This window comes from Neoarius graeffei, chromosome 16 (assembly GCF_027579695.1).
Source record: "Neoarius graeffei isolate fNeoGra1 chromosome 16, fNeoGra1.pri, whole genome shotgun sequence".
NCBI lineage: Eukaryota > Metazoa > Chordata > Actinopteri > Siluriformes > Ariidae > Neoarius > Neoarius graeffei.
The window spans coordinates 63,442,821-63,456,234 of record NC_083584.1 but is presented as its reverse complement, the minus strand read 5'-3'; the positions used below and the strand labels follow the sequence as shown (position 1 = coordinate 63,456,234).

At 40.8% G+C, this 13,414-nt stretch overlaps 1 protein-coding gene across 1 annotated transcript in view; it reads left to right on the top strand.

The window, feature by feature from the left end:
* gal3st2 (galactose-3-O-sulfotransferase 2) overlaps window positions 1-12,440 on the top strand; it is a 45,236-nt gene extending 32,796 nt beyond the window's left edge. The window contains exons 2-4 of the mRNA XM_060942208.1: window positions 473-592; window positions 1,328-1,916; window positions 10,958-12,440. Coding sequence (XP_060798191.1) covers window positions 473-592; window positions 1,328-1,916; window positions 10,958-11,947 — 1,699 coding nt within the window. The 3' untranslated portion in view covers window positions 11,948-12,440. The remainder of the gene's footprint in view (window positions 1-472; window positions 593-1,327; window positions 1,917-10,957) is intronic.
* Window positions 12,441-13,414: the final 974 nt, after the last annotated feature.

The window sequence follows — 13,414 nt, the reverse complement described above, 5'->3', positions numbered from 1 at the left end:
TAATTCCCTATATAGGGTGTAGGGAAGGGAATTTGGCCTCTGTGTCACCTCATATTTGTTCCCCACTTAATCAGGAAGTCATGGATTAGAGTTTGAAAGTTCCTACACACTTGAATCAACTCAAACATGTACAGTTTAAATGAGAAACATGCTTCAGTTACATTGTGTTCATTATTATTTCAAGGAGTGGCAATAATTTTGCATGTGGTTTTGTTGAAAAATAATTATTTCTTAATGGAGAGGATTTGTTTTTCTCTGAACAAATTTTTCAAATAAAGGTTGGATTTTTCTCATCTTTTCAGTGTGAGATGAAGCGACTTCACCAAAGAGGTGGATTTTTTTTCACCCTTTATACTCATGTTTACAAGGGATGCCAATAATTGTACTGTATGTACATATGTATATACATATATAATATGTACGTTAATGTTCTTATTAATTACCAAACTCTGTGTGTGTGCGCGTGCTATAGGTGTGTAAGGGCAGTGTTTTGCAGTTGCAGTTTGCCCCTGCGGTACATATGGCATGTTTTAATGCTTATGACCATCCTGTATGTGGCGCTGCAGTTACTGAGTACAGTTCTTCAGTCCTGGTGAGTTTGAATAATATGACTAAAATCAATATCATTTAATAACATCTATAAAAAAATTCACTACTATAAGAATGTTAAGACTTTTTATTTATTTTTTATTTTTTAACCCATTTATCATCTTGGAGTCACTTTTGGTTGTCGTATTTAATGCTTGTGAAATATGATGGAAGGCACTTGGGAATGAGCTGGTGCTTCCTCCAGACACGAATACATGACTTGTCTATTCACTGTATTTAAGTCTGTGAACTATAACGTACTAATTTTTATACAGTGTCTTGCATAAGTATTCACACCCCTCCCTTGAACCCTTTTAGTCAAAAACTGATGATTTTTAGTGGATGGCCTCCTCTTGGGATATTTAGTACTATTCCAGACTTGTTCTTTTCAGTGCCATGTTCATGACGTTTGTTTTAGAAGTGTGCACATCTCAATATATGATATGATGCAATACGAAAATGATAGTCAAGCAAGTAATGATTCGATACACTTCAGTTCATTAACTATCTGATGTGATTTGTTTCGGCGTCAATTCATTTAACATGCACTTATTTGTCCTAGGTTGATTCAACAATTTCACCTATTGTGGAAAAGATCAAGGGGAGGTCAATACTTATTCAAGCCACTGTATATATTGGGTTCTTAGTTAGTTGGACATGCGACTTGGTAGATTTGATCAAATTTGGTATTTCACTTCTTTTCTCCTTTCTTCTAAAAGAATCTTTCTTTCTTTCTCAGGAACACCAAGACCAGAGCATCTGATGACCAGTTCACCAGTCCGCTTCTCACGGAACAGCAAGATGCTCAGTATATCATATTGAACTTAAATTCCAACCCAGAGACCTTCTACCGTTTCCAGTGGGGTGATGGAAAAGACGAGGGATCAAATCAGGTTTCTGAATCTGCAAGCAGAAATCAGGACACAACTCCAGCTCAAAGTCTCGCTAGCACATCTAGGAGGATCTCAAAACCAAATTGGCTAGCAAGCAAAGTGGATACACCACATGGATTTCGCGAGCATCAATCATCAGGTCAAAATAACACCAAACAAACATCTAGCTTTTCAACTAGGAACATAAATGGTAGATGTCAACCCAAGAACCATGTTGTCTTCCTGAAAACGCACAAGACTGCCAGCAGCACCATACTCAACATCCTGTATCGCTATGGTGACACGCACAACTTGACTTTTGCACTGCCGTTGTACATGCACAGCCAGCTCTACTATCCGCATTTCTTCATGTCGCACTTCGTCGAGGGCATGAAGTCTCGCCGAGTGACTGAGTTCCACATCATGTGCAACCACATGCGCTTCCGGAAGACTGAGGTCAGAAAGTGTGAATACTCGAACATAAAAATGGGATAATGTGATTTTTAAAAACAGAATGAGGGTAAAGCTAGAGACATTTTGAGTAGATATAGCGCACTGCTTAACCCTCATCCTACCATGCTATTTTACACCTTAATCTTACCATGTGGGGTCCGTTTGGACCCCAATACTTTTCTTTAAAATTAAAGCTTATAAAGACAAAATCACCAGATAAGTTTTGTTCAGAACATCTTGTATTAATAACAGCAATACACTAAAGGGCCCAAGGCATAAAGAACACACTTAACCTTCATCCTACCAGCCAATTTTACATACACAAACTACCAGGCGGGGTCCGTATGGACCCCAGGAGGGAATACCTTGAAATCAATGCAGTAAGAACCAATTCAATGCAGCAAACAGACATAACTTTATTGAAGAACAAAATCCACTATGGCTGAATATCAATGATGTATTATAAATGCAATAACATTGCAATAATATTGCAGTAACTAGCATACATGTAGCAAATTATCTCATCTCATTATCTCTAGCCGCTTTATCCTGTTCTACAGGGTCGCAGGCAAGCTGGAGCCTATCCCAGCTGACTACGGGCGAAAGGCGGGGTACACCCTGGACAAGTCGCCAGGTCATCACAGGGCTGACACATAGACACAGACAACCATTCACACTCACATTCACACCTACGGTCAATTTAGAGTCACCAGTTAACCTAACCTGCATGTCTTTGGACTGTGGGGGAAACCGGAGTACCCGGAGGAAACCCACGCGGACACGGGGAGAACATGCAAACTCCGCACAGAAAGGCCCTCGCCGGCCACGGGGCTCGAACCCGGACCTTCTTGCTGTGAGGCGACAGCGCTAACCACTACGCCACCGTGCCGCCCGTAGCAAATTATAGCGCCACAAAAAAAAATTGGCATTATATACATTATTTTTGCAGCTCATGCAGCTGTAAAACATTCTGGATTACAACTTAGGTCTTTTCTTACAGAATTTAAAACAAAAAAGTAATTGTAAAATAATTTAGGGCTTTTGTTTTGCAGTTTGTGCTTATTGCAGCAGTGGGGTCCACACGGACCCCAAGAAGGAATGCCTTGGTAGTTTCATTATGGAACATAAAAGAAATAAAAGAAGTTAACTTTCAGTGTGCTATTCAATTATAAAATGAAAGACAGATAAACTTTACTCTGGGGTCCGGTTGGACCCCAGTAACAAATTAATTATACCTTCACAATGCAAAAAGCTGATCTTCCGGTGCTTTAGTGTTTTAATTAAGACATAAATTCCGACAAATTCATAAAACGGTGAGGCAGTATGTCACATATTTTTAAAATGGCAAACAAACATATAGGTGCGGGGTCCAGATGGACCCCACTTGGTAGGATGAAGGTTAAATATAAATGGCAGCAGTTCATAACACTCAACATGGCAGCTGTATTATGTAAGTCCCTCCCCTCAGTAAAAAGAGCCAATCACCAGACCTGTCAGATTCTGGTCTAGTTCTTGTCTATTCTTGGTCTGTCGTTATTTGAGTGGAAAGGAGGCTGGCTGGAAATTACTGACCAAGATGGCCACCAAGCAGAAGGGCTTTGTGTTAGCTAGTTAGCATTACAGCCAATATAGCAGTAGATAATGTATTGGGATCTTTTCAGCTAGCTAGCTAACACATGTATCATATATCTCTTGAAAAATACAGGAAGTAAATTCCCAACAGTTTTCCTTGGTTTATCTATGCTACAGGTTTTTTTTTTTTCAAAATACAACACAATATTCTTTATTAGGTTCCCAAAATGGGGTCTTCATACGTAATTTACAAGTGCTGTAAAAACAAATAATTATAATGACAAATGATGAAAAATATTCCAAGGAAATGTATAGAAAGGAGTTATCAAAACCTAATGAGTACAATTTACAAATGTTATCATCAGACCTTACAGAACTAGGCGTACAACCACCTCTCAAAATAATGCAACTTTAAGTTTTGTTTAAAAAGGGATACTGATAGAGATTTGGAAATTACCTCAGGGAGTGAGTTCCAGACAGAGACCCCTCAAGAAAGAAAAGAGTTCTGTGCTTTGGCAGTACGACATTTATTGATTGTTACTATTCCTGGTATTATGTTGATGTACCGTATACTGGAGCATTTGCTGACAAGCTAGTAAGATAATTAAGGGCAGGATTGTTCATGTATTTATACATAAGTATGGCATCTCCTATGGTTAACAAATCAGACACAGGTAAAAGCTTCAGTTCCTTAAGAGAAGGTGTTGTGATCATATTTGCGCTGCCCTGATAGAATTTAGGCAGCAAAATTCTGGACTAACTGTAATTTATGAATATATTAATTGCTGGTACCTGACCAAACAGTAGAAAAGCTTAGTAAAAATTAGTTAATGATTGTCTGGCAATCAAAAAGGTGACGTCCTACTTATCATTACTAGTTTGCTTATTAGATCTGCAGCTAGAGTCCTGATATGTTCATCGAGCAACAAGTTTTTATCAACTATAACACCGAGGTCTCTGAGTGAACGACAGGTAGCTCCTTCCCCAGGAATGTAATAGGTGTCTGACTGAGCGTCTTGCTTGATCCAAACACACAGAACGTGGTCTTGTCAGGATTAATCAGCAAACTGTTCTCACAACACCAAGCAGCCACCTGCAGTAGATTTTCCTTGAGGTCATTAAGCCCTCTGTTGATCTCTTTGTTGGAGAATGAGACATAAAGCTTGATATCATCGACATATGACTCCACGTTACATGTCTTGCAAACTGATGGTAGATCATTAATACTGTATACAGGTTGAAGAGCAAGGGACCGAGAATGGACCCTTGCAGAACACCCTGCTTTAGACCCAAGGGACTTGAGAGGGAACTATTTATGCATACTTGTCTCCTACCCATCAAATAATTTTGAAACCATGCTAGGACCATCTCAGAAACATTGAGGTCTTGTAACTTCGTAAGTAATTTCTGATGGTCGATATTACCAAACGCCTTGCTAAGGTCTAGCAGGAGAACAGCAGTCACCTTTTTCTCATCAATGGCCTTATACAAACAACTAGTGAAGAGAACCCCCAAAGTTTCCGTTGAGTGACCTCTCTTATTTCCACTATGATGAACTGAGAATAGATTATTAGATGTTAAATAGCTGACAAACTAGTCATGCGGAATATGCTCCAAGACCTTGGACAATACAGGTAATAAAGATATAGGATGATTACCAGCAACCTTGTGGTCTTCTTCCTTCAGATGGGCCACCACCTCAGCTAGCTTCCAGTCTCCTGGGAAGCAACTGCTTGAGAAGATGTTAAACATGTCAGTGATTGCAAGCAGGATGGACAGGAGGCAAGCTTTGATTACTTTCATGCCCAGTTTGTCCTACCTTGGTCGGGGCTTTCCCAAGAAAAAAAAAAAATCAGGGTGGTGCTACTGATGCGGAGCCCAGCTTGCAAGTGCTGGCTGCTATAGGGGGTCCAGGGGCATGCTTCCTTGGAAAATTTGAAAATAGAGAATTCAAATGGTGCATTCTGGCGGCATCTAGGGCTGATTTAGGCAAAATTCAGCACTACTAAATTTGCTGTTTTTTACCTTGTCAAATATGGAAGGGGAAAAATTTAAAGGGCAAAATTTAGATTTGAAATGAAAACACTGGAAACAGTCAATTCAGAGAAATATTTAACTTTTATGCATTTTTGTTGTGCAATAACAATATAGGAAATTGAGGTCAAATCACACAACGGTGCCATCTAGCGACCAGCGCCTGGAATGTGGTTTTATGTATGGTTGCGAATGGCAGTCAGTGCACACAGCGCAACCCTTTATTTTAACTTCTGGGTTGATTATCAGGATAGTCTAGACCTATATATTGCAATATCTTCCTATTTCTATAGTTGTTACTAATTTTCAGAGGGGAATAGGAGATATTTAGTTGTGGAAAGTACTCTGCAATGTTCAATTTATGGTATTGATTTTTTTTTTGAGTGTGCAAGTGACAGCGCTGCACGGACGTCGCACAGCGCGGCACGGACGTTGCACGGTGTGGACGTCGCACAGCACCGAGTATCCATGCTTTGGGGAAAGGCCTGTTGGTGCTTTGTTAGTTGACATGTTCATGATGGTATCCTTGACTAGCTCTTGGGAAACCTCAGCAAATACAAAGTTCTTATCGCTTTCTCTGATGACCATTATTGGGGGGTTCTGATTGGCGGTAAAGGTTATAATCTCACACTAGCTGCTGTGCTTTCATGGCAGCATTTTCACCAACAGATATGAAAAACTGATTGAATTCATTAGCGACCTCAATGCAGTCTCGTGAATACAGCCGTGTAGAGCGTCTACCAGGATTCAGGCAGTAACGAACTGTCTTCCAAATGGAAGTCTTGTTTTCTTTGTTCTTGTTGATTTTCATTCCTGATCAGCAGTATTTCTGATGGTCTGATCTCTGAGTTGACCTTGTGGCGCAGGACCATGTAAGATTCCCAGTTGTTAGGATTGCAGGTCTGATGTACGTGTTAATGGACATCATCACAGTGCTGCATCAATTCTCTAATCTCTGGGATGATAACTTTAGGGTTTTTTTTTTTATGTTGAGCTCTGAATGATCTTAAAGGAGCATACTGATCTAATATGCCAAGAAAGAGATCATTAAAACATGAGACTCAGTCATCAATGTGTTCAAAAAAGTAACAGTATCCCAAGGGGCTTTTGAAATATCCTCACAGAATTCATTAGCGTGGACGTTCTTATAGCTACGAGCCGTGTTCGTAACAGGCTTGGCCTTGGGAAGCTTCAAGTTCAGTGTGCAGTGAACAAGGAAATAATCACTGATTGTGATTCTCAGCACATCACTACATTTTACAAGGTTTGCATTTGATGTAAGTATGAGATCAATTAGTGTTGCAGATTTCTCACTTATCCTTGTGGGAGAAGATATCAGCTGAGTTAGGTTCAGCATTGAGATAATGTCCCTCCGCTTATGTGACTCAGATTTGGTGAGAAGATTGCAGTTTAAATCTCTGCTTCCTAAAATATCCTTACCCAGCATAATGGCATGAGTGTAAGCGGAAATCAGATCATCCTTGAGGCAAGAGACCGAGTGATCTGTGCGCTACACATCACAAGCGACTTCAGCTTCCTGTGCTGGAGCTTCGACCAGAGCTGCTGAAAACCGGACTCAGAGGTTTTTGTGATGTCTCAAAGTATCTACACCTTTTAAGGAATTTCAAATATAGGCGCACACTCTGCCCCCAGTCTTCACGTGTTTGTCGAGTCTCAAGTTTATAACGTTCAATATTATATTTCTTATTTTCCCCCGATGCATCAAACCATGTCTCAGATACAGTAAAAGCATCTATCACTCTTGGAGACAAGGTCATTTACTTGGTGGAATTTTACCCATTCCTCGAGCAAGTGTATATTGAGGTGAGATACCTTGATGCAGTGCGACTGGCCACAACTGCTGTTTTGATTTCCACAACTGACCGACTCAATTTGATGGTGTTTATGAAAATGTCATGCTCCGCCATGGACATCCACTCCGGAGATTACGATTCTCTCACATCGGCGCCGATTCAGATCCGGGATGGGAATTCCATCCTGCCTGCTTCCCTGTTCAGCGAGCGCTCACCTGAACTCACTTCCTGGTTTTCACTGCTGCATATTTAAAGGCCGTTCTCAGACTCTGTCTTTGCCAGAACGTCTCGTTTTGCTACTCTAGCCATTTCTGTGGCTCCATTGCGGTTCATGGTTTTTTCTCTTCAGTGTTTTTTCTGGTTCATGGTTTTTTGCACTAGCGTTTTTTGTCCTTGCCCACCTCGTTTTTTTTTTTTTTTTGTCAAGTTTTTTGTCTCTTTTTTTTTTCCTGGACTATTTTTGCTATTTGTTTTTTACTATACTGTTTACCTTTTTTGCCACGCCCTTTCCCTGGATTAAATCACATTATTTATTGGATTACTGTCTGTGTGTTCTGCTTCTGGATCCTAATCTCACCACACCTCCACCACCCCTAACAGAAAATGAGGTTGCTGTAAAATTTTGTCTTTGTCTTGACCTTTGGGTACCTTCTTCTGTAAAAGGAATCAATCACTGGAATCACTCTAAGAGCAAAACTCAAATCAGAATCCTCAATGTTGTTCATCCCTCATCATCAAGGATGACATAGACTCCTGGATTCACTGACTGAGCCGATGGGTCCGCAGATGGCTAGCAAGTCCAATGCGGGCCCAGAAAGCTCTCCCACATGTTGTACACAAGTGGGTGGCTGTGGTGCTCTGGGAAGTGTTATCTCTCATTTTCCGGGCTGTACGCTTGTTCTCTGCAGCAGTGGTTCTTTTGTTTTCAGCATTGTGGGCACCGGTGTAGATTTGGCTGCGCCAATTTGATTGACTTTAAGCAAGTAGTTCCCGGGTGTTGACATCAATGTTAAGGTCCTTTAATAATAATTTGAGACAGTCTTTGAACCTCTTCTTTTGTCCTCCAACTGAGTGCTTGCCCCTGCTAAGCTTGCCATAGAGCAGTTGCTTTGGGATGCAGTGGTTAGGCATGTGGCTGACATGCCCAGCCCATCTCACCTTCGCCATTTGCAAGAGGGTGAAGAGGCTTGGGATGTTGGCCCACTGGAGCACTTCAGTATCCAGGATCTTTTTTTGCCATTGGATGTGCATAATGCTACGGAGGCATCTCATGTGAAAGTGATTGAGTTGTCTTCCGTGCCTCCAGTAGATAGTTCAGGACTCACAGGCATATAATAGGGTTGTGAGAACAATCTTCAGCTTGGTGGTAAGACTAATACCCCTGTACTTCCATACATTCTTCCGTAGTCTGCCAAAGGCAGTGTTGGCTTTAGAGATGACCTCTTCATCATGTTAACTGTTCTTGAGAGTGTACTGCCAAGGTAGGTGAATTTGTTGACAGTCTGCCTCAATAATAAACCTGGGATTGAGACGGACATCACCAGCAAGCAGGACTAGACTTGTAGCGGTCAAACCAATCTTCATAACAATCAGACCAGCTTCCACTTGTAATAATGGCAGCCAGTTAATATGACACAATCTTCTAGCATGACCTGAATTATGGCCTTGAACCACTCAAGCATCCAACCGGAGGGCTAAAAATACACTTCTGTTGTTTATAGGGCTCTTACACTCATCTCCAGCAGCAGTTAGGCTCGTCAACAGGAAAACCAGGGTTAATAAACGAGCTGCGAAATAGCAGCTTGTACGACATGGCTGGTTGTTTTGAATTGGTGTCGAGATGGTCTTGTCTTCTGATGGAGACAAGATCCAGTTCCAGCTTAAATAAACAGAGTGATGGAGCAGATGGCTGTGAGGCATCAGTGCATTCTGTACAGTACACCGTAGAATTCAGTCACAACCATTGAGCTCAAAATGTTCACGGAACAACATTCTGCAGAAAGTGACAAGTTTGGTCATATCAAATATATTTCATCTCACATAGCTGGAATCACTTCATGGGAGACAATTTTGGGCCTTCTGGGGGTCAACTGGCATGCATTCTGGGCCCTTCTGTCAGAATATGTGAGAGCCAAGGAGCTACCTTGACAACTGGGAGGGCATGGCTTCCAACCCTGGAGAGTTTGGTCGTATCAAATTGTCATGGGCCAAGTGCCAGATGAATTCATCCATTGCAACCGTGAAGGCATCCTTGAGGCATATGGGAGGCTTACATGGGCTACTGGGGGTTACTGTAGCATTCCATCACAACCCTTGAGCTCAAAATGTTCACAGAACAACATTCTGCAGAAAGTGAAAAGTTTGTAATAGGGGGCATGGCTTATTTCATCTTCATAAAAATGGTACCTACTGCCATCTGGCAAGGCACGCTGCAATACAGATGCGAGTGGGGAGTTAAACTCTCGTGGTTACCAGAGGACTAGCCCCCCACTGTAACCCTAGCTATGTAATAGGCGAGAGGCCGAGGGCTGTGGAAACGGAGATCGGCGCCGCCCGATGCGCCACACGGTGCGGGAAGGACTTTAACTTAACTTATTTCGTCTTGGCATGGCTATGCCATACTGCAGCCATGAAAACCGTACACACTGACATCATTGTCATAAGGACATGTGTTGCTATATGTCACTCCTGCCATTGGTTTACCGGCATCTTCCGTTGCTACCGTGGTTTCATTTGCATGTTTACTCTGCCCAAATTTATGCAATGGATGACCTCCAAAATCTGCCAGAATGGCCACGGTAGCCCCAGCCATGGTTCTCACGGATCAACCAGCTATGTGTGACCTTGGCTTTAACAAAATGTAATATGTATCTCATTATGTAAGTTTGGTGATTATATGCAGGCGACATTACAGGAGGGAAAACATCAAATAATGTAGGTCAGGGTTAATCCAGGAATGTTTAGCATGGAGTTGATTATAAATGTGGTATTACCCATAAGTTAATATTTCAGTTTGAGTGAATGCCTGGGCCATGCTATAAAATTTATACAACCCTGACCCCTTATAATTACAAATTTCAGGGATGGGTTTTTTTGTTTTGTTTTTTTGGCCCTCCATCCACCTTGTCATCAAACCTCTTCATGGTTCTTCTCATCTAAGGTTTGTCAAGAATTTAAAACAAAAAAAAAGACACACGAACACATTCAGATAATGTGCAGATAACAAGTCCCAAACAATAATCCTGACTCTCATCTTCAACTTCTCATCACCAAAACAGACTTCTTCAGATTTAAACAACAAAGAAAATGGTAGTGATAGTTCAGCTAAACTGTTATTGGTTATCAGTGTTTTCATGAATAACATCAAGACTTGATGAAAAAATGGACTGTGAGTAGATCAGATGGGTTAAGGATTTTTCTCAGCACAAAGATAAATTGTAAGACCAGCCTGTTACCAGGATATCATTTCTGATCATTCTCTCAGACAACTCTGCACCAAAATCCACCTCATTATGCTCTAGTGGGGCCCAGGCATAACCACCATCTTTATATTTCATCAGAAATCAATCATATTCTTGAACTAACATTTATGTGATGAATAACATGTATAAATATGTTTCACAGGTGAGAAAGGTCATGCCCTTGGACACATTTTATTTCTCCATCCTGCGCAATCCAGTGTCCATGATGGAGTCCATCTTCACGTACTACAAATCAATCCCAGCATTCTGCAATTTCAAGACCCTCAAGGATTTCCTGCTCGATAATGGCCGTTCTTACAATGCTACTTTGCATAATAATCATTACGCTTGGAACATCCTGGCCTTCGACTTTGGCTTCAACAACTCGGGACTGTCGGACGAAGCAGAGCTGGATGAACGAGCTAGGGCTATCATTTCAGCTGTGGAGAGAGAATTTGATCTCATCCTGATCTCTGAGTACTTTGATGAGTCTATGGTGTTGCTCAGACACACCCTCTGCTGGACACTAGAGGATGTCGTGTCGTTCCGTTTGAACAGCCGAAGTGAGAAATCGCGCAAATCCCTGAGTGCGGAAATGGCTGAGCGGGTGAAGAAGTGGAGCTCATTGGATTGGCGACTGTACCAGCACTTTAACACGAGCTTCTGGAGGCAGGTAGATTCATTGCTAGGGCGTACTAAGCTCCAAGAAGAAGTGGAGCTTCTCCGAGCTAGAAGGGCAGTCCTGGAGAAAACCTGCCTTTTAGGGGGCAAGGCTGTGGATCCAGGTCAAATACGTGATTTGTCATTGAAGCCATTCCAGTATGGTCAAGCAGTTATCCAGGGATATAACATCCGCCCAGGATTGGACAATGACACACACCGTCTTTGTGAGAGGCTCATCATGCCCGAACTGCAGTACACCAAGGCTTTGTACATTAAACAGTTCCCTGATCTTGCTGCTAAAATCTTAGCGGGAAAAAAGCACACAGTCCCTGCCAAAAATGTCATAAACACGACGAGGAAAAGCACTAGAGCGACTATTGCCAAGAAGCGCAGCTTGACCATACAAAGGAGGACAGGTTCTGTTAGAAACGACAGCAACTCTCAAATGGGCACAGATGACAAGGAGCAAAAAGCTAATATCTTACGCTAGCTAAAGTTGAAGGTAATGCTTAAAGAAAAAAGATGCAACACAAATGAGCCCCAACCTGACACAGTGGCTTATACTAAATGTGCCTTAGCCTATGCTGCTGCACACGTTAGTGGCCTCTTAAGGTTGTGGAGATGATGTACATTTGTTAAAGGTCTTAAATACCGTGGTCAGAATGTCAAATGCTATGTACACAAAAGTGATCAGCTGTTGGTTCTTTTACTTTGATTACCTGTGCTAGATCCTCTTGGGTCTTAAAATCATGGCTAATTTCTTAGCTGGGGGAATATTTGTCAATTTTTCACGGTTTTTCAGAAAACTAAGCATTCCAAGTTAATCTAACAATATTAGTATGTGGCCCTAATTCTGTATGCTAACAGTATATTAGTATACAAATATAAGAAATAGTCATTTTTACTGTGCGGTTGTAAATACAGGTGGATGTCCAACGAAAGATTTCTCAGACTGAATATCACAATTATAAATGTTGATTTTTCAGCCAAGATTTGATTTTCTCTCAAGGAAGGAACAACCATGTACAAAGAGATCATTGGTGAGTTTTCATGTAAAATCTCCATTTGGAAAACAGTTGAAATGCTTCAGTGTCATTTTTTTTTTTAGATTGGTATAAATAAGTTTTATAAATGTAGCTGATTATGAAATTCATATTTACAAAACAGACCAAAAAAAGATCATGTAGCCTTTAGTGGGTGTGTTTGGGTGGGTGGTCAAAATGATTGCAAGATGGTATGAGTGCCACTTATTTATGTATTAATATTTAATCATTTGTACTGAACACTACAATGCTTTTAAATTTCTTGCCATTCACACTCAAGGTCCTGTTTCATTGTTCTCTTTAACATTTAGTTTAATGTTATGTTCATGGTAATTATGAGCAATAGAGGATGGTTGTGCAAAGATGTGAAGTTTATCTTCGAGGGGTGAACATATTCACAAGTGAGCGAAGCGAACAAGTGAAATATTTTCAACACAAAGATAAACTTCATATCTTCGCGCCACCATGTAATGTTCTTTATATTATATAGACACATCCACAAAAAAAAAAAATTACACAAGTTAATTACAACCCCGATTCCAAAAAAGTTGGGACAAAGTTCAAATTGTAAATAAAAACGGAATGCAATGATGTGGAAGTTTCAAAATTCAATATTTTATTCAGAATAGAACATAGATGACATATCAAATGTTTAAACTGAGAAAATGTATCATTTAAAGAGAAAAATTAGGTGATTTTAAATTTCATGACAACAACACATCTCAAAAAAGTTGGGACAAGGCCATGTTTACCACTGTGAGACATCCCCTTTTCTCTTTACAACAGTCTGTAAACGTCTGGGGACTGAGGAGACAAGTTGCTCAAGTTTAGGGATAGGAATGTTAACCCATTCTTGTCTAATGTAGGATTCTAGTTGTTCAACTGTCTTAGGTCTTTTTTGTCGTATCTTCCGT